This window comes from Salvia hispanica, chromosome 1, assembly GCF_023119035.1.
Source record: "Salvia hispanica cultivar TCC Black 2014 chromosome 1, UniMelb_Shisp_WGS_1.0, whole genome shotgun sequence".
Lineage (NCBI taxonomy): Eukaryota > Viridiplantae > Streptophyta > Magnoliopsida > Lamiales > Lamiaceae > Salvia > Salvia hispanica.
In genome coordinates, this window is record NC_062965.1 from 34,032,269 (window position 1) to 34,056,863 (window position 24,595).

Below are 24,595 nucleotides of genomic sequence, written 5' to 3' on the forward strand. Positions count from 1 at the left end.
ATTTAGTATTAAAAATAAAAGTGCTAGTATAATATTAGATTTATAAATAAATACTTATCAAAGAGACAAAGAGACAACTCCAAGTTTGTCTCTTAGTTTCACCAAGGATTGCCTTGCAATCTGGTCCTAAGTTGGAACATGCCTTAGCTCTATTTCCTTTTCCAACACTTTGTCTCTAACAAAATGAATGTTCAGCTCTATATGCTTCGTCCTAGCATGCAGAACTGGATTAGAAGCTAGTGTTATTGTACTCATGTTGTCCACCCAAATCACTGGACTTTCTTTTCTTCGAATCTTCAGCTCACCAAGTAAAGAGCTCAGCCAACTCACCTCTGATGCAGCCTGTGCCAAGCTTCTGTATTCAGCCTCTGTGCTTGACCTTGCCACCATGGTTTGTTTCTTCACACACCAGGATATAAGGTTACTCCCAAAATACGTACAGTATCCACTTGTAGACTTCCTATCATCAATGTCAGCAGCCCAATCAGAATCCAAAAAAGCAAAGACAACTCCATTAGATATGCAGATTTGAATTCCGAAGTCAAGAGTTCCTTATAAGTATCTGAGTATCCTCTTGACCGCCCGCGAATGAGTATCCAGTGGAGATGCCATGTATTGACTCACTTTATTGACAGCAAAGTTGATGTCTGGCCTAGTAATTGTTGCATACTGAAGAGCACCAACGATGCTTCTGTACAACTTCTGTCAGCAATAGGTTCTCCAATATTTTTGCTTAACTCACAACCGGAGACCATAGGTGTCGGACAACCTTTGGCTCCCACCATATTAGCTTTCTTTAACAGATCTTTAATATGTGCAGATTGACAAAGATGCAACCCCTTGTCAGTTTTGACAACTTCAACTCCAAGAAACAGATTAACCTCCCCGAGATCTTTTAAAGAAAAATGGGAATTCAATTGAGATATCACCTTTTGAATGGAAGAAGAAGAGTTACCTGTGATTAGCATATCATCGAAATAGATGAGAAGGTATATCACCTCATCACCCTTCTTCCTGAAGAACATTGAAGCATCGACTCTAGATTCTGAAAAACCCAATCCAAGAAGTACAGAATGTACAATATAGAACCAGGCTCAAGAGGCCTGTTTAAGACCATATATTGCCTTCTTTAATTTGCACACCAAGTGAGGTCCACCCTGCTCAAAGCCAAATGGTTGTTTCATGTAAATATCCTCTCCAAGATCGCCATTCAAAAAAGCATATTCACATCCAAGTGAGTCACATTCCATCCAAGTCCAACTGTTAAACTGAGAATCACTCTAATAGTAGTAGGCTTCACCACTGGACTAAAATTCTCATTAAAATCAAATCCCGGTTACTGTGAAAAACCTTGAGCAACAAGCCTAGCTTTCTGTCGAGCTATGGCACCAAAAATATGAAACTTGAGCTTAAATATCCAAGCACATCCAATGAGATTTTTTCCCGGAGGAAGTGTTGTTAAAATCCAAGTACGGTTCTTGAGCAAGACAATAAACTCAGCTAGCATTGCAGCTTTCCAAATCGGAATTAATATTGCTTCAAGAGCAGATCTGGGAAGCAGATTAGGTGAAAGAGCAAGAGTATAGACCTTAGGCTTGTAAACTCCAGCTTTAGCTCTAGTGGTCATATGGTGAGTGGATTGAGTATTTTGAGGTGGAGGAACTGCTTCAGCAGTGGAATCTGGTGGAGAAGTGGAGTCGGAATTTGAGGAGGCACTAGGCACAGGAATGGTGACAGGAGATGATGGTGAATCAGACTGAGAAGTTGGAGATGGTGAAGAGTGTATGTTGTTGTCATGAGGAGGTGGTGGTGGTACAGTAGGATTGGTGATTATGACTGGAGGTGGAGTGAAAATACCCTGGTCTGGGATGGATAGTAAATGATCTCTATCTTTCTGACACAGAGAGGTGTATGGAAACACAGTTTCATCAAAGATGATGTCTCTAGTAACTATCACTTTCCCATCAGAAAGCAAGGCCTTATACCCCTTGTGAGGTGCACTATAACCCAAGAAAGTTGCTCTTACTGATTGAAATTCAATTTGTGTTTATTATATGGCCTGAGCAGAGGGTAACACAAACAACCAAAAACTCTGAGGAAGGCATAGTCAGGCTTACAAGAGTAAAGTTTTTCAAAAGGTGAGACATTATGAATAACCTTGGAAGGCATCATATTTATCAGATGAGTTGCTGTAAGGAAGGCATCATCCCAGAATTTTTGAGGAAGAGAAGCTTGAGAGAGAAGAGCAAGGTCAGTTTCAACAATGTGTCTATGCTTTCTCTCTGCAAGGCCATTTTGTTGGGGGGTGTGTGGGCAGGAAACTCTATGAATAATGCCACACTCTTTCAGAAAATGAGATAACCCCTGAAATTCCTCACCCCAATCAGATTGAATAGATTTTATTTTAGAGCTAAACTGATTTTCAGTCATGGCCTTGAACTGTTTGAAAACATGGTACACATCACTCTTGTGTTTTAGTAAATAAATCCAAGTAAACAGTGTAGCATGATCCACAAATGAAATGTAATATGAATAACCATTTCTGGACAAAATTGGTGAGGGTCCCCAGAGGTCACTATGAATCAATTCAAGAGGAGTATGAAAATCAGAAAGAGAGTGTGAATAAGGCAACCTGTGTGCCTTTGACACAGAACATGGATCACAAAGACCAAAAGTTTTTATTGATAGAAATGGAATATTACAACTATTTAAAGCATTTTTCACAATATCTAGAGTAGGATGCCCAAGCCTATTATGCCATAAGGCAAGATCTAGCCCTTAACTATTAGCTGAACTACTACTAGAGTGTAAAGATTGGAGATGCACAGAATGAGCAGCTGGCTCTTCTTGAATTGAAGAAAAACTTGGTCCAGTGGAGCTATTGCTTCCTTTGATTGGGGAGTGATCTAATAGGAAATGATATAGCCCTTTTTCAAGCATTCCCTTGAGGACGATTTCCTTGGTTTCCAAGTCCTTAACAAAACAGAACGAGGGGTGAAATTCAAAGAAGACACAGTTGTCTTTAGTAAAATTAGGCACATGTAAGAAGATTTTTGGTAATATTAGGCACATGTAAAAGATTTTTAAGATGTAATTTTCTAGAAAAATTTAAAGAGTGTGTCTGAATGAGAGATTCACCTATGTTTGCTATAGACACTGCTTCACCATTGCCAAGAAGAAGTTTCTTACCTCCAGTATACTCAGTGCTGATGTTCAGATTATTCAGATCATTTGACACATGGTTTGTAGCTCCTGAGTCCGGATACCAGTTGGTGGATGATCCAACATCATAGTTGTATTCAGAGGGACTTCCAAGAGAATGAGAAGATGAGGTTCTGACTCCAGATTGCACCAAGTGTGCAGAAGAATTATAATTGTTCTGCTGTTGTGTGGGTTGATTCCCTCTCATCTGAACCTGAGGTGGTGAATAATTTTGCTCAAATTTGTGCCAGCACTTAGCTGTTGAATGACCTGGCTTCTCACAAGAGTTGGCAGATGATTTTGTTACCTCCCCTGCCGAAGCCTCTTCCTCCTCTTTGACTCCTAGAACCTCCCCTTCCACCATTAGCATCAGGCTTGTTGTTGCTGTAGGGTTGAGCTTCCTTCCTCTGACCAGACTGTTGTAGAAGATTCAATGAAGGTTGTGAACCCTCCACACTAGAAGCATGAGCTCTATTGGTTTCCATCCTTGATTCAAAACTCAGTAGGAAGGCACAGACATCAGCTACTGTCCATGATTCAGATCTGGAGGTGATGGAGCAAACAGCTGGATCATAATCCTGCCCAAGTCCACTTAAGATATGCAAAATTTGTTCTTCGTCTGAAACTCTGCATCCAATAGATCCAAGAAGATCAAAATATGTCCTCATCTTATCAAATACTCACTCATTTGGAGTTAATCCTTTTTCTGATTTTGCATTTGTAGTCGATATTGCATCACTTTGGTCGTCGATCTGCTTGCAAAATTAGTTTCCAAAGCTTTCCAGATATCCCTTGCGGATCTCAGCCCTACCACAAGAACTAGAGCTCCTTCAGAGAGCGAAGCCAAAAGCCATCCAGCTAGCCTTCGGTCTTATCTCTGCCAAGCTACAAAGGCTGGATTTGGCACCATTAAGCCTTGATCCTGATCTTGGATCATTTGTAGGGGTGGAGCAGCATCTCCAGTGAGGAAGCACTCTAGTCCATATCCCCAGACAGCTACTTCAACTTGTTGCTACCACATGAGAAAATTTCCATCCGCCAGCTTCACTGATATTGGTGGAATTTGTGAGAAAAGAGGTAAACCAAAAAATGGAATAGAAGTGGCATTGAATCGCTTGATTCAGCCATTATGATTTCAGCCTAAAAATGGAAAGGATCGGGAGAAAATGATCTTGCTTTGATACCATGAAAGAAAATAGCAAGATGCATAGTGAAGAAGAAAGTAGTTTGCATTTTATGCTCAAAATAGCCTAGGACTGTTTCATTCCATTAATACGTTCTGAACAACTTCACATATATATACTACTAACAAGAACAATCTAGAACCCTTTTGTAATCTATAATCTAGCTTATAATCTCATGCTAATCAAAACAGAATAGTAATTAGTTCTTCTTCACTACTCCCTGTGCAGCTACGTCTCTCCATGTCCTTTGGTGGTCCTGCTTCGTACTACCAGCAACATTGTCTCTTAGCTCCATTCCAGTGTGTTTGATATCAATTAATTCTCGTGCACTCGGTGGTCCAGCCTGGCTAGGAGCCACCTCAGCACAAGGTTGCTTTGCAACATCCAACTCAGCTCTATGTAGAACTCCATACAACTCAGCTTCATCTTTGCCATGCGACTTCACTTGATCATGTTTTCCAACAATAGACACATCATAAGAAACCAAGTGGAACTGGAGTCTGATTCAAACAGTAACTTTTCCTATCAAGATGATATCCAAATTCGACTCTACAACCACCATTGTCTTCTTCTTCGAAAGGGCTTCGCATGAGTATCTTGCACGCCTCAATCGGAGTCCGAGAGAAGAAGTTATAGTCATTTTAAGAAAGTCGCTCAATACAGAAAGAAACGCGCCGACCGAGCATTTTTGTCGAGAGATCAGTTTATGTCCAGAAACTGAGCGCGGGCGGGCGAAATGAGCCTTGGGAAACGCCCGGTCGGGCGTTTTATCTGGAATGTGACTTTTTGACCAAGACTTCTTTTATTTTGCTCCTTTTTCACTCCTAGTATAAATAGACATGTTAGGATTTTTCCATGGCAACTTTGAATGATATTGTAAGGAAAAAAAAACTCAAATTTGAGCACCCCCTTCAATTTTGAAGGTTTATCCAAAATCCCTTGTTGTTGCATTTCAATCTATTGTCAGGCTTAGATTAAATGTTAAGGTATACAATTCTAGTTCTTGTGTTGCTAGTTTCGTGGAGCCATTAGATTTTTGTTTTTGTGAAAGTTATCTTGGGTTGTGTTCGTTAATTTATAGATGGTTAGGTTCCAAGCATCTATCTAAATCATAACTCATTTTTCTTCTTCCTTTTCCACCATTTATATTGTTCCATTTTTTGTTTGTTTTGTTGGATTGTTGAAATATTTACAAGAACAAGTCCGAAACAAATATATGTTTTTTGAATCCATAAAATTCACATTATAGACACTAATGTTGATTTATTGATAAATCAAAACACTACTTGGGGAAATTATGGTATACATTTGGAGAAATCGTTGTGTTTGAACAAGAAGTGAGTTTCAATACAGAGCGGCACATTATTCGCTTCAAACAAATACATAAGTCTACATCACTGAGATCCCATAAAGGTGTGCAAACATTAGACAGACAGCGACAAACTATATGGCACATTTTGTGCCTCCAGATTTGGCTGAAGTTCTTCCTGGCTTTTATGCGTATAACGGAAACCGACTTCACTTTGACATAACTGTAAAATATAGGTGGAATACACTTGTATCGCAGCAGATCTATTGTGATTAACAATGTCCCAAGAAACCAATCCTGCATATTGAGAGCACAACAAATGTGAGCAAACATATGACAACGATTTTCATGTAAACGATGTGGATGAAGAACTTACACATGTAGGTTGGCCGAGTTGTTGATAGGTAAGCTAGAAGAATAGCGATTATGATGAAGATGGCAGCGATCTGTAATAAGATTAATACATATAATTAGAGCATCATCTTTCTGACATAATACTCTTTCATTAAATTAAGCTTTTCTTTAACTATAAACAAATCATAAGTTTGACATATTATAGATCTTTAAATGATGTTATATTCAATAAATTCACAATAAGAATGAAAAAGGACTGTTTAGTGTGCGGGCCGGAGAAGCAGAGCTAGAAATATAACATGAAAGGATCTAGTCTAAATATTCAGTTATGAGGGTGCTAAACTCGAATTTTTTTAATATAAATTCATTTTAGGCTAAATTTGGCATTTTTATAATTTAAGGAAAATTTAGCATTACATGACATACAGTATAAAACCACTAATAAGGTGATGAAAACTAACCATGGTCGCGTTGTATTGTGGCTTGCTTTGGATAATGTAAGAATTCCTGGTAAAGAAGAAAAAGAATTGTTATAAAACAGAAAAGGAGTATTTCTAGGAGAGTAGAGACTAGAGAGAGAGGGCAAGGTAACTAACCTTTGGCCTAGAGCTCCAGATTCCCTGCAAAGTTTCAAGATTTTCTCCAAGTTGTCTTTCGCCTTTCTGGCATTAGGGTCGACATCCTCAACCTAGAAAGATCAACAAAACACAGGTTCTTAGCAACAAATAGATAGAAATGCAACTACACAAAATTTCACTGCCAGCATAAATATTGTGCCGATCTAAGTTTATATTCCAACCTGTAGCTCGAACATAGAAACCTAAATTCAAATTTGCCTACTGAAAAAACCCTGTTCTTCAATTGTTTTTTTTACTCAAAAACAGAATATTTGGGTGTAAAATGGTAGCCAAAAATTTGCGAAACTCAACATTTAGCAATCTCATATACAAAAACTTTTGTTACCACAAATTTATGAGAGATGCAAAAAAGGTCACACAGAATTCTGAAAAATCATTAGTGTTGGATCAGCTCGTACCTTTGATTTCAGCATAAGAGAGAAGTCATAAAAAGCCCCATAAACATCGGACATAGATTTAGTTCGGTCAATGACTTTTGCAGTTAGACCTAAGAAAAGAAACACACAATGTAAATAATCAATGTCGCCTGCTATTTCAATTGTTATACGAACCCAATGAAATGAAAAAACAAACAGACCAACATTCAACTTAGCATTAGAAATTGCAATTGTTCAAAGGAGTAAGGACTTCTGCAAACTAAAACAGAATCCACTCTTTCACAAAGTCTTAGAAAGAAATACATATGTACGCAATACATATGCAGGCTCGCTCGATAACATGTACTCTATTATATTCTCTTTAGTTAGTAGAAAAAATAATTTAAAAGAATGAGGGCATGTCAGTGTATGAGCACATAAAATTGGCCATATAAATAGTTTCAAAATCTGTGGAAGATGGACTGGATGATCATCACTAACGGAGCAGACCAGCAAAATTCCATTTCAGATGTTCAATGGAAAATCATTTTTGTGCATAAGTTTTGTTCCTTCTAGCAATTATTTGTCTTCATTAGCAGATAAGAAAGGTTTATAAACTTACCACGCCTCATTTTCACAACACCTCTGAAGACTTGAACGTTGTTGTAGCACAAAGCTAATGTCCCAATTGCCATGATCTGATAAGCATTTTTTAAGCAAAAAAGATTAGATATTTACACCTAAAAAAGATTATGAAATTAGGTGCCAATCCTATATGTAGGATGCATCATGTCAAACCAGCATATAGATTGATACATAAGTTTTCAGAAAATTTTAATAGTAGAAAGTGATTCCAAATCTAGTCCAAACTCTTTATTTCTGCAATGACAGATAAATGAATGACAAACTGATGCTAAAACTTAGACATGCATACAGTATGAGAACTATAAAACCATGATCCAAAGTATTTTAGCTCATAACCCGCCAATATAATACCGATGCTTCTATGTGAAGGTTCCCCGAGACAAAAGTACTGTACGTATAAAATACATAAAAAATATATATACCTGTGGAATTGCACAAAAGCGAAAGATAGCTGGATCTCGTAAAGCAACCATGTACTTCAGGCAATCTTCAACGTGTGTTAAGGCATTTGTAACCATGTCGTTCAGACACTGCACTGACTTGACTGAGTTTTCCTCATATTTCAAGTCCTACGAGAACAATAAACAAAAGATACTAATCAGAATGCAATTTAATTAGCAGTAAATACATAAAAGACCTGTTGAGATGAAGTTATTAATACCTCGAGTTTGTTTGCATATTTACTCCAAATTTCACGAGGCCAAAACATTCGCGACTTTGGTATTTCATTAATATCCTCCAAGTAATCTCTAATTATATTAGTTTTCTGCAATTGTGCAAATAAGAAAGCAGAATTTTAAAGGTTAGATTGCCAGAGATATCTAAACTACAATATCTAGTGCACACAAGGATGAAAACAACAGAGCAGTACCTGAAGAAATAAACCCATGGAGTTGGAGATAGAATCAGATTGCAGATCTTCTTTTCCTGATGCATGAAATAGCTTTGACAACCCTAGTCCAACAAGTCCAGCCACATAGTGACAATATTCATCATAATCATCAACTGTTTCTACCTGGCAAAAGAAAGAAATCCAGTAGATTTTCAAAACAGTTTCTATCGAGCACATAGGTAAACAGGAAAGCAGCATGTTTGTCAAATATTCCTGAGTCACGTATTCTGTATTTCAGAAATTCATTTTACATATAACGACAACATAGAGTATTGTTGATAATTCCATGTATTAGAATTTTTTGGTGGTATGGTAGACCATTAATTTTCATTTATAGATTTCATGAGATGTGGCACAAAGGCAAGGTTATTAATAACTTCACAATTATGTCAAAATAGCTAAGAAACCATGCTAGCGTGATATTTCTACCTCCTTGCATATAAATTTTGCCATTCCTTCACCCATTCTCATGGTAATATTCTCAATTGCCTCTTGATAACTGCAAAAGAGAACTGTAATTACCATCCATGCAACAACATAAGAAGTAGATCATTTTTAAGCAGTTATGTGGAAATTAGCTTCAACTACCAGAATAGTAACATGAGAAATCTGTTCTTTTAACATTACATAAAAAATTGCTAGTTAAAAAAAATACCCTTTTCCAAGCTCCAAAAAAGCAACAGAAACATGGTGAAACTCATCCATGAGAACTTTGTAATCCTTTGTACCACCTGCCAACGAAGAATCAGATTTGTAAACTATATTCACATATTATAAAAAACTTATAGCATTTATCTATTTCGAGCCTAAGATGTTAACTAAAAAAATAGTAAGCAGTTATAAAATGAAAAACTCACATGAGAAATGCCATTCTGAGTTGTATATGTGAGAATGAAATGCCTTCAAAATAGGTACTTTAACTTCTGATGCTATGCTTGTATCATCCTCTGTCAAATTAACAAAATGCAGAATATAGTAACCTAAAACATCACGGTGGAATAATAACAATCCATAAACACCCGAAGAGTGGCAATCAGCATGGACAAATAAAATTGCATCCTTAAATAGTTAAGATTTGTACGACTGCTTTATCCAGAAAGATCAAAGGGAGCAAATGCATAGTGATTGTATATCTGGCTTAGTCTCAGAGTAATAAGGAGAATCAATCTGATTCAAATGGCATGCCAAAGTTTATGATGGTATAACAAAGTCACTTCATGTGAGCAAAGAAATCTTTGCTCAACAATCATGTTATTGACGGACCATAGAGTGAAAAGGTCTATGCACAGAAGAGCTTTACCATTATTTATTTATCTGTTTGACCATTACAAAGATAGACATAAGTGCCAAGAGCATTGTTATGGAGAAATCTCATAAAAACTCTTCCAGTGTATTAAAAAAAACTGATAGTATACACACAAGCACATGTTAATAAAAGAGCATACCAACTGTGTCAAGCGCTCGAAGAACCAAATAGAAAATACATACCTGAAAGATTCAAAAAGAGCGGACATTAAGATACTATGAGCAAGTTTATAATCAAAAGGGCAGACACATAGGATTTAACATGTGTGTAACTCAAAATGGTCGGTCACATTGAAGCGACAGGGTAAATTGACCTTCAAATGAAGTCTATTAATCAGGTAACAATATTCTTTAGCCACTTTAGCTTATGTTGCGGTCCAAGTTAATTCACATGAAAAATCTAACCACATCATCCTTTCAACCTGAATCTAAGCATCTTTAGAGATGGCCAATCACTTTCAAGAAACACAGAGATAACTAACAGTCTCATACATATGTTTTTATATACAATATCAATATACTTCAATTTTAAGCTAATGATGTATGAGTAGTTGACTTTGTCACTCAAGTGATGCTTGACGAGTTTCATCAGCTGAAATAAGTCTTAAGCTTGACCTCAGATTTCCAAATTCGTGTTTCTACAACGCAAATTTCATATAAAAATTATCCAAACGATTGTAAACTAGTAGTAGGTTTAAATCTACTTTTATCACAATATTGAGTTTAATAAATGTTAGTATATTAAGAATATTGCAAAATATATACCCCTTTGTTTAACTACGAAACAACAACGTAGGAGTACAATTTTTTGAAGTGGAAAAATATCAAATTAACTTACAGCATCACGAAGATCAGTATCGAGCTGCTGAATAACGAGAGCGAAACTTCTAGATACTTTATGAAGCATGGAATAGCAAAATGCCCAGTGCGGCTCCGCCGGGATCTGCTTCTCAGCCTGCCGTGCCGCCATCTTCAGTTTCACCAACGGATACAGATCCTCTGGATGCTTCAAAATCGCGCGCAAATTCACCATTTCTAGACTGCGGAACACCAAATCTATTAGAAAACCAAAAAGTTCTTCCTATTGATTCAAACGTCCAAGCAATTCAAACACAACGCAACCGCTTGATGCGAGCTTACAGCAAAATCAGCCAATTAATAACGCACTGACTGGAACAAACTCAATCAGAATTCAGTAGTACCTGTGGATTGCGAGAGTTTTTCTATATTCTGAAATTGGAGAATCCAGCAACGAGGCGAATTTTAAACGCGAATTGCGAGGACGGATTTATGCGTGTTGCTGCAAACGCGGGCATACAAAAACGACTTTATATATTTAATGGAATTAACTTGAGAGAGCTGTTGAAGTAGTTAGTGGTGCCTGTGAAATCAGTGTGCGTAAATGTGTGGAAAATTGAAGAGCGTGAGAATGTTGACGAAAACAAGTTTACATTCGATGATAACTGTATTTCACATTCTTATAAAATTTACAAAAATTGGATGAACTTAGTAATAGTCTTTAAGTGAATTTCTCACAAAATTAATTTTTTTATTTATAAAAAATTCACCACAAGTATTAAGTTCATAATTTTTCGGACCAAAATTTAACTTTATTAGATTTACTTACTAAATTAGACTCAAGTCTGCTATTTTGTTTAGAATTATTCTTTTTTGATACTGATTTTCGGAATTATGTGAGCCTTATGTCGATTTTTGTCGTATGTGATATTTGATGCAGTCCTAACTTTTTATTTTAATTGGATTTGATTCCCTACAATCTTGGACTCTTGGTTATCTTATGTCAGATGTCTTAAAATTTATTATTTCAAATTCAAATTCGAAATGAAATACTACTACCATTAACAAAATTAAAATTACGCTATCTATCAAATTCATATTGATTTGAAATATATGACTCTTTCTTATATCATGACACACAACCAGTTTAGGTTAAAAGGTTCACCAAATTTAATAAATTAATCAGCTATAGAAGCATATTTTGCCAAATTTCTGATTCTATATTTAATTTGCATTGTACTAGTATTTTATAAATTATACTAGTACTCGACAAATATCAACAACGTGTGTAAATATAAACAGTCTCAAAAGTCTGGACCCCGTTTATTAAAACGCCGAATGAAAACAAATAAAGAAAATAGTTTTTAGTGTTTTCGTTTAGACGATTTGTCAAGTGCATGTAGTCCATTTTATAATTGTGGCTATTAAATTTCCGTGGCTTTCAACTATTACGACAATATATATGTGATTGTCTGGTGACGATATGTTTTTTATATACAAAATAAATAATGAAATAGGACCATAATTCTAATCTCAATTATATGCATTTTTGGGGTTTATTATTTTTAGTCTGGGTGCACTATCATTAACTACTACTAATAATGAAGATTTCGATCGACTAATTAACATATCTATCAAGTATCATAAGCAAATACGTGTCTAATTAAAAGTCGTGAATTATCCTATAATTAATATGCTTATTAATTGCACTATCATGGGGTAGCAAATAAAATTAGGGCGTTGCCCGCATTTATGTACCAAAAAAGAAAAAATGTTTGATGATCAAACGGCTACATGAAACACACTTATAATTAAAATGTCAAAATATCACCCGGTCCGTCGAAATAATTTACCTAATGCCGTGTCACAAATTATTACTGTTCATCGTTTTTCTGAACGGTACAGCCTTGATTATTATGGAAATGATCAACCCTGATGACCTTTTATTATATTCGGAAATACGATATGCAAACGAGAAAATTTATATTACATAATTAATAGTAACAGTTTATTTCATCGGGTCAAATATATGGCGGCAATCGATCTCCATCACATGAAATAGATTTTACTTGGAATATTCATGTCATTAGTTTTATGATATCTATTTTTCGGTTTTTGTCATTTTAATTCTTAAATATTTTAAAGGATCGTGTGTGTCAGCGGCAGATCGAGGGGGGGGGAGGCAGGAGGGGGCGGTCGCCCCCTCCGTGCGACTAATTTCTTCTTATTCGGACGTAAATTTACCATGTCCGCCCCCTCCGTTTGCCTCGACGTCGCCCCGAAAATTGAAAAAAATTGTCATTTTCACCCTAAACCAACATACTAATATACATTTCGCCCCCTCCATTTATGAGTCCTGGATCCGCCACTGGTGTGTATCTCCCTAAGGTATATCTTAGCTTGCTACTATATCTTTTTTTTTTTCGCATAACATTGTACACACAACACACTAGTCGATAAGTGCGACGAAGAAAAACTCGTGTATCGAATAATCATCATATTTGATATAAATAATACTACATTTTCAATTTTTACATGGCTCGATCGTTGTGTTGCTTATTGATTAATTAGAAGGTTAATTAATCAAGATCTCTTGATTTAACTGTGGATAATTAATTTGCTTAGCTCGCAATTTTGTCACTCCTTCGACTTAATTAAAAATTAGCCATGTTTTAATCAAGGTTATTAAATATCGGAATTGTTCAACAAATGACACGCCGACGAAGAAACGTTCTAATTTGTATAGTAAAACCATTGTGAGTAAATCATGCGATTTTCTCTCTCTGATTTAATTCGACACATTAACTTATACTATAGTAGTATTCAAAAAGACGTACTATGAAAAACGTTGAATTTTCATGGATTGAGAAATATAGTAAAATTAAGACCCCTTTTTTATTATCTGTTATTTCAACTTGAAGACAATTGGTGCTGGCCAAGTTGGACTCAAGCATATTAATTTTAATATGCTATCATCCATTTCACACTTCTCACCCATTTAATAATCGACAAATTGCCCATTGTTATTCAAGTCAAAAACTTCTTTTGTTTTTTTTCAACTTGCTAACAAAATTAACAACGTTTACGGTGGAAATTAACAATTCTATTTATAAATAAAATTACACTAGTATGAGCCGTGCTAATTGTAGTTCTAATTAGATAGTACTATTAATTTAACATCATAAATAATGCTATTATAAATTTGACTTTCATTTATACTAAGCTAACATCGAGAGATTGTATCCCTAGACGGGTTTATCATCGATCCAAATTGATATGGATAAAGACTCTGGTATTTTTGACAAAAAAATATACTACTAGTCTACCAAGCAATTATAGGTTTAATATGTTGAATAATCAAGAAAAGGGTAGTACTGAACAAATTACAAAATTAATAATTCATCAACTTGCATTAGTTTTATATATATAATCCAACCTGATTTATCACTAAATAGAGTATTAAGGATTCAGACACATGATTTTCGTCATGGAGATCGTCACACATTCTTTCACCAACTAACAAGACCTTTCGTTGCTTATAGTCGTATGAATCAATTTAATACAAGTATAATCTAATTAGTTCATTGTGCGTTAAAAGCTCAATTAATTTAAACAAATTAATGTGATAAACCATTAGTACTATGACTACAACTTTGCGCTTCCTACTTTATCTACAAAACGTAATCGATATCATTAAAGACGAAGTAAACTGATACCCCGAGGTATCTCCGCGGCGTGTAGATCGATGAACTCGACTAAACTAGCAGCGGCAAGACAATTAATCTAGAACTTGTGAAGAAAACTTAGCAAAAGAAAACTAAGAGAAACAAGAAGATTTAATTCTAATTCCTTCTTGATTTTATTATGAAGAGAATCAGACATATTTATAGGCCCTAGAGCGGTTCAACTCCTGGTAGAATTCGGGAAAGAACCGTAAAAAAAATCCAAAGGAGCTAGGATAGGGTGCTAATTCTAAAGGAAACAAATAATTCAAAATAATAAACTTAACAAAAATACTAATGAATATCTAACTAAATCTTCATTCCATACCTTGGATAATCTACTTGCCATATCTTCGATTCGCGGTTCGCTTCCTCTGAGATCGCCTAAGGTTCGTCGCCGGCTGTTGAGGCCTAGGCAACGTTGGCGGTGGCGAGTTCGGGCTGCTGCTGTTGGATACGATTGGGTCCGTATCATACACCCATAACGAACTATTGGCAGATCAATTTTTTGTTCGATCACCTTCTTGTGAATGTAATCAGTACCTTAAAAATCGATGTAGATTCACACACTGGAAGAAAAACCATACAGTATTTGGTAGATTATGGCCACACAATCTGACAGTCTTGAACACGCTTATAGTATAGTTTTGTAGGAGTATTCAGGTTTTTCAGTTTGGGACACATTAATTTACAATGACACAATTTTAAAATTACCAATTTGTTATCTTCTTTTTAATTTACTTTCACAATCAAAACCTTTGTCTTGATTTAATTAAAATTCTTTATATTATATACAAAAAATTTTATTTTATTATAATAAAAATATTCTTATATTTATATATTATGAGTAATTTATTTCAGTTTTTACATGGCTTGTTGTAATAACTTATATTTTGTTTATTTGATAAAAGTTTCAATTATTTTTCAAAACTATGTTAGGGTTGAAATCTTAATTGATTTCAAAATTTAAACAAATCAATAATTTAGTCTGCAAATAATAATTTAGCGAAAGTTTTGTAATTTACAGACAACTTATCTTTACGTAAATAACCAATATTTATTTAATTAATTGATTTCAACTATGAATTTAATTGTCTTAATAGCATATAAATCTTTATTTCGCCATTGAAACTGGTTGGAAAAAGAGAGTCAATTTCACATGTAACAACCCAATTATTAAAACTATTGTTGGGGTTTTGAAAAACTATCAGTCGAAAAACTGTTTTAAAATGTAAGATTTTTTTTTTTTTGCGATTTAAAAATAGATATTGAATGATATTTGGTCTCTAATATTATGAACTTTGGTTAAATTTGTATTTCTTATGAATTTTAAAATTAGTCTAAAATATCATAAACTTTGCATTTTGTTTGTTATTTTCCGTAGCATGTTAATCACCATATCCGAGGAACTTACGTGCATTTTTTATCCTACCTGGCACTACTAAATCAATTTAGTTTCTACATGACTTTTTATCAGACTTACCATAAAAAGTGGTCTAGAATATCATAAACATTTCATGGTTGTGCACATAGAACAAGATTTTTGCCAAAGATATCTTATTTGGGTTGGGTTGGAAAATAACAAACAAAATGCAAAGCTTATGATATTTTAGATCAATTTCAAAGTTCGTGGGATAATTTGATCAAAGTTCATGGTTTTAGAGACCAATATCCCTGGTGATTAAATCAAAACACTGAATAAAATTATAATATGAATGAAAAAAAGGCATCCTTCCATTTCGTGTCTTAGGTTCTCTATTCCTTGTTTGTTGTGTTTTAAGAACGTCATCTGCTGAGTTTTCTAACATGATAGAGGATCTATTTCTAGTATAGTTTCCAACTTCTCGCCACTCTTTCAACTAGGAGTACTACTTTTTTGGGTTATTTGCTTGTAAATATACGAACTTTTAATGTATTCTAGTTTTTCTTCCGAAATTTTTCTTTGAACAAAAATACACGGACTATAGGCTTTTCTAATTTTTCCTCAAAATAAAAAATCAAAAGTAATGTGGCAAATTTGAGTGTATGTGGCAATGAACACCACATCATCAGATAATTAATTTTTTAAAAGGAATAATGTAATCATCATTTCACGATTGTTAGTGCACGTGCTCGTCGATCAAGTCAAGGGAACGAGAACCCCTGAAAGAGCAGGAAGTAGAAATGGATTCCCTGAGAGCATCCACCCGATCGGCCGAGATCGGGCTCGGGCGCGGTCGGGCATCCATTGTAGCCCTCGGTCGCGCGTCTATAATATTGTATTTATATTTTGCTATTTTTTATTTAATCAAAATTAAATATATAATTTATAATTTTTTTTTAAATTAAGTAAAGCATGATTTTCATTTAATTTAGTATTTAATTTTTCTATTTATAATATGTGAAAATATAAAAAAATAACATTAAAATTGAAATGAAAAGTGGATAAGAGATAGGGCATCATCCACTAGGACTCCACCATTGCAGAAAGATAGGACATGCTGACGTGACAACCACTAGGACTCTCACTGGGGCTTCCACTAGGGCATCCATTGTGGATGCCCTGAGCAGACAAAAGGCTTCTTGCCGCAGCTATCAAGAGAAGGAACGTCGGGGCCAGCTCTTTCGTATAAATCTGATTGTGTTCCTTTTTCTAAGAATCCTTCTACATCTATTGGTTGATCTCTTCCCTTAAGTTCCTTCTGAGTTAGGCTCTAAGCTGCCTCTTCGGTGTGTTGGGGGTTTCTCAACCAATGGCAGTTAATCGCCCACTGGGGAGCAAGCATTATATTGAGGCACAACATTGTGGCCAAGATGTAACATACGGAGCGTGGCCTCGAGAACAAGTAGAATGACGCGGGAACGGTGAATTAATTTCAAAATAACAATCCATATTATTAAGCCTCTCATTTTCAAGTTATAGTCTACATGAGAAATTCTCACAATTATTAAAGTTCTTGATTTATCCCATCAATTTTAAAAGTTATGAAAAATATCTAATTTCGGCAATAATTTATGAAGTACTATAGTAATTTTTTCAACTAATTACCCTAAAAAATGATTTCATATTTTTTATAACTTTGACTTTCGGTCCTATCGATTCCAATACACTTCATCGTTTCTCTCGTACTTTTTCCGGTCTATTCTTTATTCACTTCGATCCAATTAATAAATTAATTAACAACACTTAATATTTTCTTTTCTATTTTACTAGTATTATATTATAATATAAATCATGGAGTATCTTTTCCTACTAAAATTATTGATGAAAATAGTTATTGTCCATAGGAAAAATCATTTTTGAAATTTACGAGTAAATCAAAAGCAAATCAGCTTAGTGTTACCTGATCCCGATACTTTGCTTTACGGTTTGCGTGTAAGATGGTTAATTTGTGCTGTGTGCGCGTCAGAGAGAGAGAAAAGGGGGAGGAATTGCTGTACACTGCTGAATGCAAATGATGATTATCTGTAGAAGCTAAGCATCCATAATGATGATAAATATATACTACTCGATTTCTATCTCTAGCTACCTCACTTATAATTACGTCATTAGCACCGAGGGTATATTTTAATCAATAATAATGTAGTATCAACTGCGAACAGTCTTTTTTGGATAGGACTTTGAAAATTGCATGTGATTTTCAAAATATAATATTGATTCCTTTGATAAAATAATTATAAGATGCACAAGTATGATCAAATATTCAAAATAAAGAATTATATCGTACTTACTAAAATACTACTCCTAACTAAATAGATTAAATAAAAATTTAGGATAAAGGATGTCGTACCAGTAGGTTTATGGGTTTCTAGTACGCCAAAGACAAAGAGGGATGGAGAGTTTTGCATAAAGTGAGTAGAAAACTAGGTGCACTGCAAAGCGTATGAAGAATCAAAACAGCAACCCATAATGATGATATCTAAATGCAAGGTCATTAATTTCAGAATATTATATGTTCCCTATACAAATTACTTTTGAATTGTCTTCTTTATACAAACACATCTGATCTTCTTTCCACGAATAAGGATTTCATTTTGTAGCTTAGTTTAACGGGACAACACAGTCCAGTCTCAGTCTGTCTAGAGTTGCAATATATGGAAAGGAAAAACTTGACCAAATCGACAAAATCAACAAAGGTTGAAAAGGAAATATTCTCTCATTACCAACAATACAGATTACACATACAAGACAGAAATATAGCAAACCCTAAAAATCAAAGAGGTGGACCTAACCACCTGCCATGTCATCAGCGCAGGTGCCCAAATCCACACCCCTTTTTACCCAACAGAAACCCTAGAATTAGCTTTGCCTCTCACATTTTCCTATTTCCTATAGTAGTGTGATTCAAGAGTATTTGCCACAATTTGGAAAAATGGACAAAACTCAAATCTTGTAAGACTATGGTAAAATTGCAAGTCAAATCACAAACTTAACATCAATCATTTTGCATTTTTAACACTATCTTTCAATCTCATAGCACAATAAGGCTGATGATTCTGAATTTCTGATCCTATCAGAATCATGGCAAGTGTGCTAGGAATAAAAGAGCGTATTAGAATTGCAAAATTAGTGATTAATTAGGCGATTTAAGATGCAATTAAGGTTAGAAACAATGCTGCATAGCCATCAAATCAAGAGAAGCGCAGATCTAGTGAAAAGATGGTTGTCACCGATCTGCACCTCTCAAGATTTTAGGTAGCAACAAATAAAGCAGAAGCAACGAGGAATAAACCTAGAACACACCAACCAGTTTTAGCCTAGCTAATGATTAATCCTATCGCCTGTTCCCGACGACGGTCAGCTCCACGGGCTGCCCGGAGCCATCCCTTGCCGGGGTGAAGCACACCGGGAGGTAGTCGTCGCTTTCACACTCGAACATTGACTTGGAAAAATGGCTCACCAGCTCTTCCTTGCCCTATATATGTGAACAAAATTTCTCACATTAATTTCTCATATATTTTGATTTTGATTTTGATATTGAATTTGAGATTATACCTGGATCTTGGCGCAGGCAATCTCGATACTTCTCTTCCATTTCGACCGGGGAAGAAAATCCCAATTTGCGAGGTGCATGTTGTCGTAGAACTTCCACACAGCAGTAGAGCTGGTGAAGTTCACAAATGCGAAGCCTCTGCTTCTCCTAGACCTTTTTTATTTATAAGCGAGTTTTTTTTTTTAATTTAAGTGAAATTTACATGTGTAAGAGTAAAAAAATAAACCTAGCTTGAAGGATAGATGAACAAACCTAAAATCAATTGGAAGGTATAAGAAATCGTAAGCATATGGAATGGGTGATTTCTGATTTTCCATCAGGCAGAAATCATCAAGCATTCCGATCAGCTCTTTTCGACTACACAGAGAGAGAAAGTTAGAAAGAGGTTGAAATCAAGCATTCAACTCTAAAAAGAGGGAGAGAGGGTTTTGAAGTAAAAACCTGCAATTGTAGGGGATATTCCTGATCATGATAGTTGTGGCATCTTGATCACGCTGAAGAGGCGTGATTTGGTGCTTATTATCCACATTGTGCATGCTCCGATTCGAAACTTGCTCACATTGTGGCCTAAACCCTCTTCTCTCTCTACCTGATCTCTCCCTCCCAGACACTCTCCCTCTTCCCCGCCGCGAGTAGCCTCTCCGTGGTTGGGAATTCCGAGGTGCCGGAGGCGGCGGCGGCGGTGGGATTGTGGAAGCTCGGTTTTGAGGGGTGGGGCGGTAGGTGGAGGGGTGAAATTGTTGTTGAGTGTTGTGCGAGGTTGTGGTTAGGTATGTGAGGATTTGATGTGGTAAGAAAAACGGGGATGGTGGAGTGGAGAGCAGCGGCGGCGGCGGCGGGAGGAAGGAAGGGGCCGCGGCGTGTGGGGAAGGGGTGACTCCAGATGGTATAGGGTTGTATTCTGGTGCGAAAGGGTTGAGTGTTTTTGCAGTTCGAGGTATCATGGTAGTATGAAAATTGGGGAGAGAAAGATGGGTTTTTGTGAGGGAAAGATGGATTGAGGAGAGAAAAAGGGAAAATTCAAGAGACGTTTTGGGACTGGGGAGTAATCAAGTACTACTACTACCCCATTCGGAACTGGCTTCATACACGCAGACGCAGTTCAATTGAACAACAAGTGAAACAAAGATATTTATTGAAATACACTCCTACGCTATTTATTTTTGTTCACTTTTGCATTTTCTCAAAAGTAGTCTCGATTAGTTTGTCTTTTCTAGGAGCATCTCCTATGGCGGACTTCTCACTAAGACTTTCACTAGGATTTCCCACAAAAACTTCCTGCCACGTTATCACTAGCACTATCCAACCCACTGCCATATCTCTAGGACTTCTCTGCATTAGGACTTCCACTAGGACTTCTGGCGATAAAATTAAATTCACAATTATTCAATTTACAGAATTAAAATATCGACACGAATACGAACAGGGAAATGCGAATATTTCATTAAAAAAACATACATTATTCGGGAAAAAAAAATTACATAGTCAATAAAAAAAATTTAACCACATCAACGTCCATCCCTCCGCGTCCAAACCTCTTCGATGATATCCTCCTGAAGTCGAATATGAGCATCTATTTGCCGCATGTTGGCAAATGCGCGCAACCGCTCAACCTCTCCATGAGGTACCCCTATGTTCACATTCGCGATGGCCACGCCGTGGCTTGGACCGGCACCCGTATCATCTTTGTTGGTCCACTGAGTCAGTTCGTCATCTTCACTTTCGACAATCATGTTGTGCATAATGATACATGCGTACATGATGTCGCCGATGTTGGGAATATACTACATCCGTGAAGGACCCTTCACCATCGCCCATCGACTCTGGAGCACACCAAATGTCCGCTCAACATCCTTGCGCGCTGCCTCCTAACGGCTCGCAAAGTAGAACTTCTTTTGTCCGATCGGATACTTGATCGTCTTCATAAAGACGGGTCAGTTTGGGTATATCCCATCCGCCAAATAGTATCTCATATTGTGCTTGGTTGTCGTTGGCGACGAAACGATGGCGAGACCAACGTCGTTGCACTGATCGTTGAACAGGGGCGACGACCGGAGGACGTTGATGTCGTTGTTTGACCCGGCGACTCCAAAATAAGCATGCCATATCCACAGCCGGTAGTCAGCTACAGCTTCAAGGATCATCGTGGGATGCTTGGCTTTGAAGCCGGAAGTGTGCATCCCCTTCCAGGCGGCGGGGCAGTTCTTCCACTCCCAATGCATACAATCTATGCTGCCAACATATCAGGGAACCCATGCACCGCCCCGTGCATATTTATCAGCTGCTGGCAGTCTTCGGGGCTCGTATTTATAGAGTTTTAAAAAAAAAAAAAAATTTAAGTCGGATGTCCGACCCACGCCACAATAGCGGACGTCCGCCCGCCTTTCGCGCGAATATCCGACGTCCGTATCCGAGGCGATGTGTTCCAATGGCGGACGTCCCGATCGCCCGTCGCGGAAGTCCGACCGGACGTTCGCCGTTGGAGATGCTCTAACGAGTTGGATTTCATATTTTACTAATTTAAACTATTTTTCTTTTAATATCACTATTAAAACAATTTTACATTAAACATGTTATATAGTAGGAGTACTAGCAATTTATCAATTTTACATTAAATATGTCATATACTACTCCCTCCATCCCATAGAAATAGACCATTTAGGGTTGACACATATTTTAATATGCATTGGTAAATTAAGAAAGAATTAAAAATAGTAGTTGAATTTGTGTAGTGGATGGTGGCACCCATACATAATAAAGTAAAAGAGAGGAGAAAAAAGTTTTCATAAATAAATATGGACTTTTTGTATGTGACGGACGAAAAAGAAAATATGATCTATTTCTACGGGATGGAGGGAGTACTAGCTATTAAAACCGATGCAAGATGGGATGGTTGAGATGGTAGTTTTAAGGCTCTATATACTCGATTGAATTATCTTATTCATCGCCATATAAATTGCTACTCCCTCTGTCCCGGAGTATTAGACTCACTTCTTTTGGGCACATGATTTAAGGAATTGATATTTAAATAGTTAAAGTGGAGAGAGTAAAGTATGAGAGAGGGAAAAAATAGGGGAGAGATGTAACGCCCCACTTTTTCAAACCCTAATTTTCGGGTTATAAAATTTTTGCATTAAATGCCTTAAATGCTATGATATGTGGATTATTTGATGAGTGATTAATTGCATAGTGTCTATGTGACCTAATTGCATATGTGAATTTTGATTGAGTTGAATAGTCAACTTGTTGAAATGTTGACGTGGCTATTGAATAGTCAAAGATGTGGAAAAATGACGTGGCCGTTGAAAGGTCAATGCGATGAGAAAATGAAGTGAAAGTGAAGAGATGATTGATTTTGAATATGTGAATATTTGATGCGGAGAAATATAATTGTGGGGAAATTATTATTTATTTTCCTAAGGGATGAGTGAGAAAAATAATAGGAGCATTTATTTATATCATGTGGATTTTCGGCCACTATCTTTTTTTGGAGAAGAAATCCTATTATTCTTGGATTTAATTATTTGTTTGGGATAATTATCTAAATTAAATCCAAAGTCCAATTATTCCTAATTTATTTCTTAAATTTTCGGCCCTCATGGTTGGAAATTAAGGGAGTTTCGAAAATCCCTATTTTGTGGAGGAAGGGATTATATTTATTATTTTATTTGATCCCTTATTTATTCTATTCCATGAATAAATATAAATAAACTAAAATATCTACCATATCTTGCCATATCCTAATTAAATTAGGATTTGAAATTCAAATCCCTTGGGAGATTGGAAAAAGTCACGCCTATTCCTATTAAAGTGGGGAGTATTTTTATTTTATTCTTGCTCCGTGATATATTATTCTGCTCCGTGAAATATTCAAATTAAATTATAGGCTATTTATTTAAGCCTAAATTTCGAATTCCTCATACTTCTCAACGGCTTTAACGCCACTTCCCCCATATTCTCTACCAAATCTTCCAAATCTTTATTTATTTAATTATTTGGATATTATTATTTGGCACTCTATAAATAAGAGAAAAGATCAAACCCTAGAGACCACAAAACCGGCGCCTCCCACTCTCCCCATATTTTCGAAACTTCTCCCCCACTCTCTCCAAGTTTTCTTCAAGTTTTCTTCAAGATTTCTTCATCAATTGAGAAGAATTCAAGTGAAATTCAAGAGATTATTGAAGAATCAAGACTAATTCCTTGTTTCTACCGTTCGTTCTTTTGGAAAAGGTACTTTAAATATTGATCTTCTCTTCTTCTACCGATCAATCGGTATCTTGAATCCGCATGCATCTAGAACGAGTGAAAGGGGTTTTAATTGGTGAATTTTGCGATGCATGGATGTGTGTGTGTGTGTGGCCGAGAGTGTGTGTGTGTGTGTGCATGCCTCGATCGGCGTGCACAATGGTTGTATTCGTGTGCATGTGTTGTGTATGTGGAACACTCATGCGTGATACGAATTTTTGGTGATTTTGGAATGATTATTTAAATAAAAATGGTATGTTAATCATATTTTGATTTGATATTGATGAGTTTGAAAATAATCGATGGGAAAAAGGGAAACGTGAGATCATGCATGATTTGAAATCCATGATTGAAACTGATTTGTGATACGCCTAATTTAAAGGTGATACTTCGCGCTCTCAGCGTGATAAACGAGGTGAAGAGAATTCTATCGAGCTAAACCTACGAGGTGGGCTTTCTTTTAAAATAAGGACTTGTTCCTAAAATGATATTGATGAGAATGAAAGATGTGTTATCATGCCTTGATTTTGTTTTGTCGTGCCTATCCCTCGTGGCTATGCCACTATTGTTATAATCGAATTCGGATCCTTGTAGAGCCGCAAACTCTACTTGGGTTAGTGTACACCAATGTTAGACCGAGTGTCAGCGTACGGGTTGGCCGGTCTAGTGACCTGGATTGCGGCCGCATTCCTTGTCATGTAGAATGAGGATATGGTAAACGTCTATGAGAAAAATGGTTGCGCGACCGTGATATTTGAGAAAGAAGATATTTTGGTGCATCGGGTCTTTCTAAAGTTAAAACCCCGATGGACACTTGAAAATAGCATGATAATATCTATATTTGTGATAAAACTGTTTTTGGCAATGAGCCCATTGAGTATGATTATCGTACTCAGCCCTGCATGTGTTTTCCTTATGTGCAGGTTGAGTGGTGACGAGCGGCGGCGCTGTTGAGCAGGAAATAATAAAG

The 24,595-nt window shown here is 36.2% G+C and overlaps 2 protein-coding genes across 2 annotated transcripts; both read right to left on the bottom strand.

Moving 5' to 3' along the window:
* Nucleotides 1-5,671: 5,671 nt before the first annotated feature.
* LOC125202145 (squalene synthase 2-like) lies at nucleotides 5,672-11,312 on the bottom strand. Its single transcript, XM_048100497.1, has 15 exons — nucleotides 11,087-11,312; nucleotides 10,723-10,924; nucleotides 10,025-10,067; nucleotides 9,437-9,526; nucleotides 9,235-9,310; nucleotides 9,009-9,078; nucleotides 8,559-8,702; nucleotides 8,349-8,453; nucleotides 8,110-8,256; nucleotides 7,665-7,740; nucleotides 7,085-7,173; nucleotides 6,645-6,736; nucleotides 6,510-6,555; nucleotides 6,071-6,140; nucleotides 5,672-5,991 (listed from the first exon to the last, which is right to left on the bottom strand). Coding segments are annotated over exons 2-15 (1,245 nt in total). The 5' UTR covers nucleotides 10,918-10,924; nucleotides 11,087-11,312; the 3' UTR covers nucleotides 5,672-5,989.
* A 7,846-nt stretch (nucleotides 11,313-19,158) lies between these two features.
* LOC125194939 (protein terminal ear1-like) lies at nucleotides 19,159-20,321 on the bottom strand. Its single transcript, XM_048093155.1, has 4 exons — nucleotides 19,819-20,321; nucleotides 19,630-19,734; nucleotides 19,380-19,530; nucleotides 19,159-19,299 (listed from the first exon to the last, which is right to left on the bottom strand). The coding sequence occupies exons 1-4, from the start codon at nucleotides 20,319-20,321 to the stop codon at nucleotides 19,159-19,161; spliced, it is 900 nt and encodes a 299-aa protein (XP_047949112.1).
* Between the last annotated feature and the right edge of the window lie 4,274 nt (nucleotides 20,322-24,595).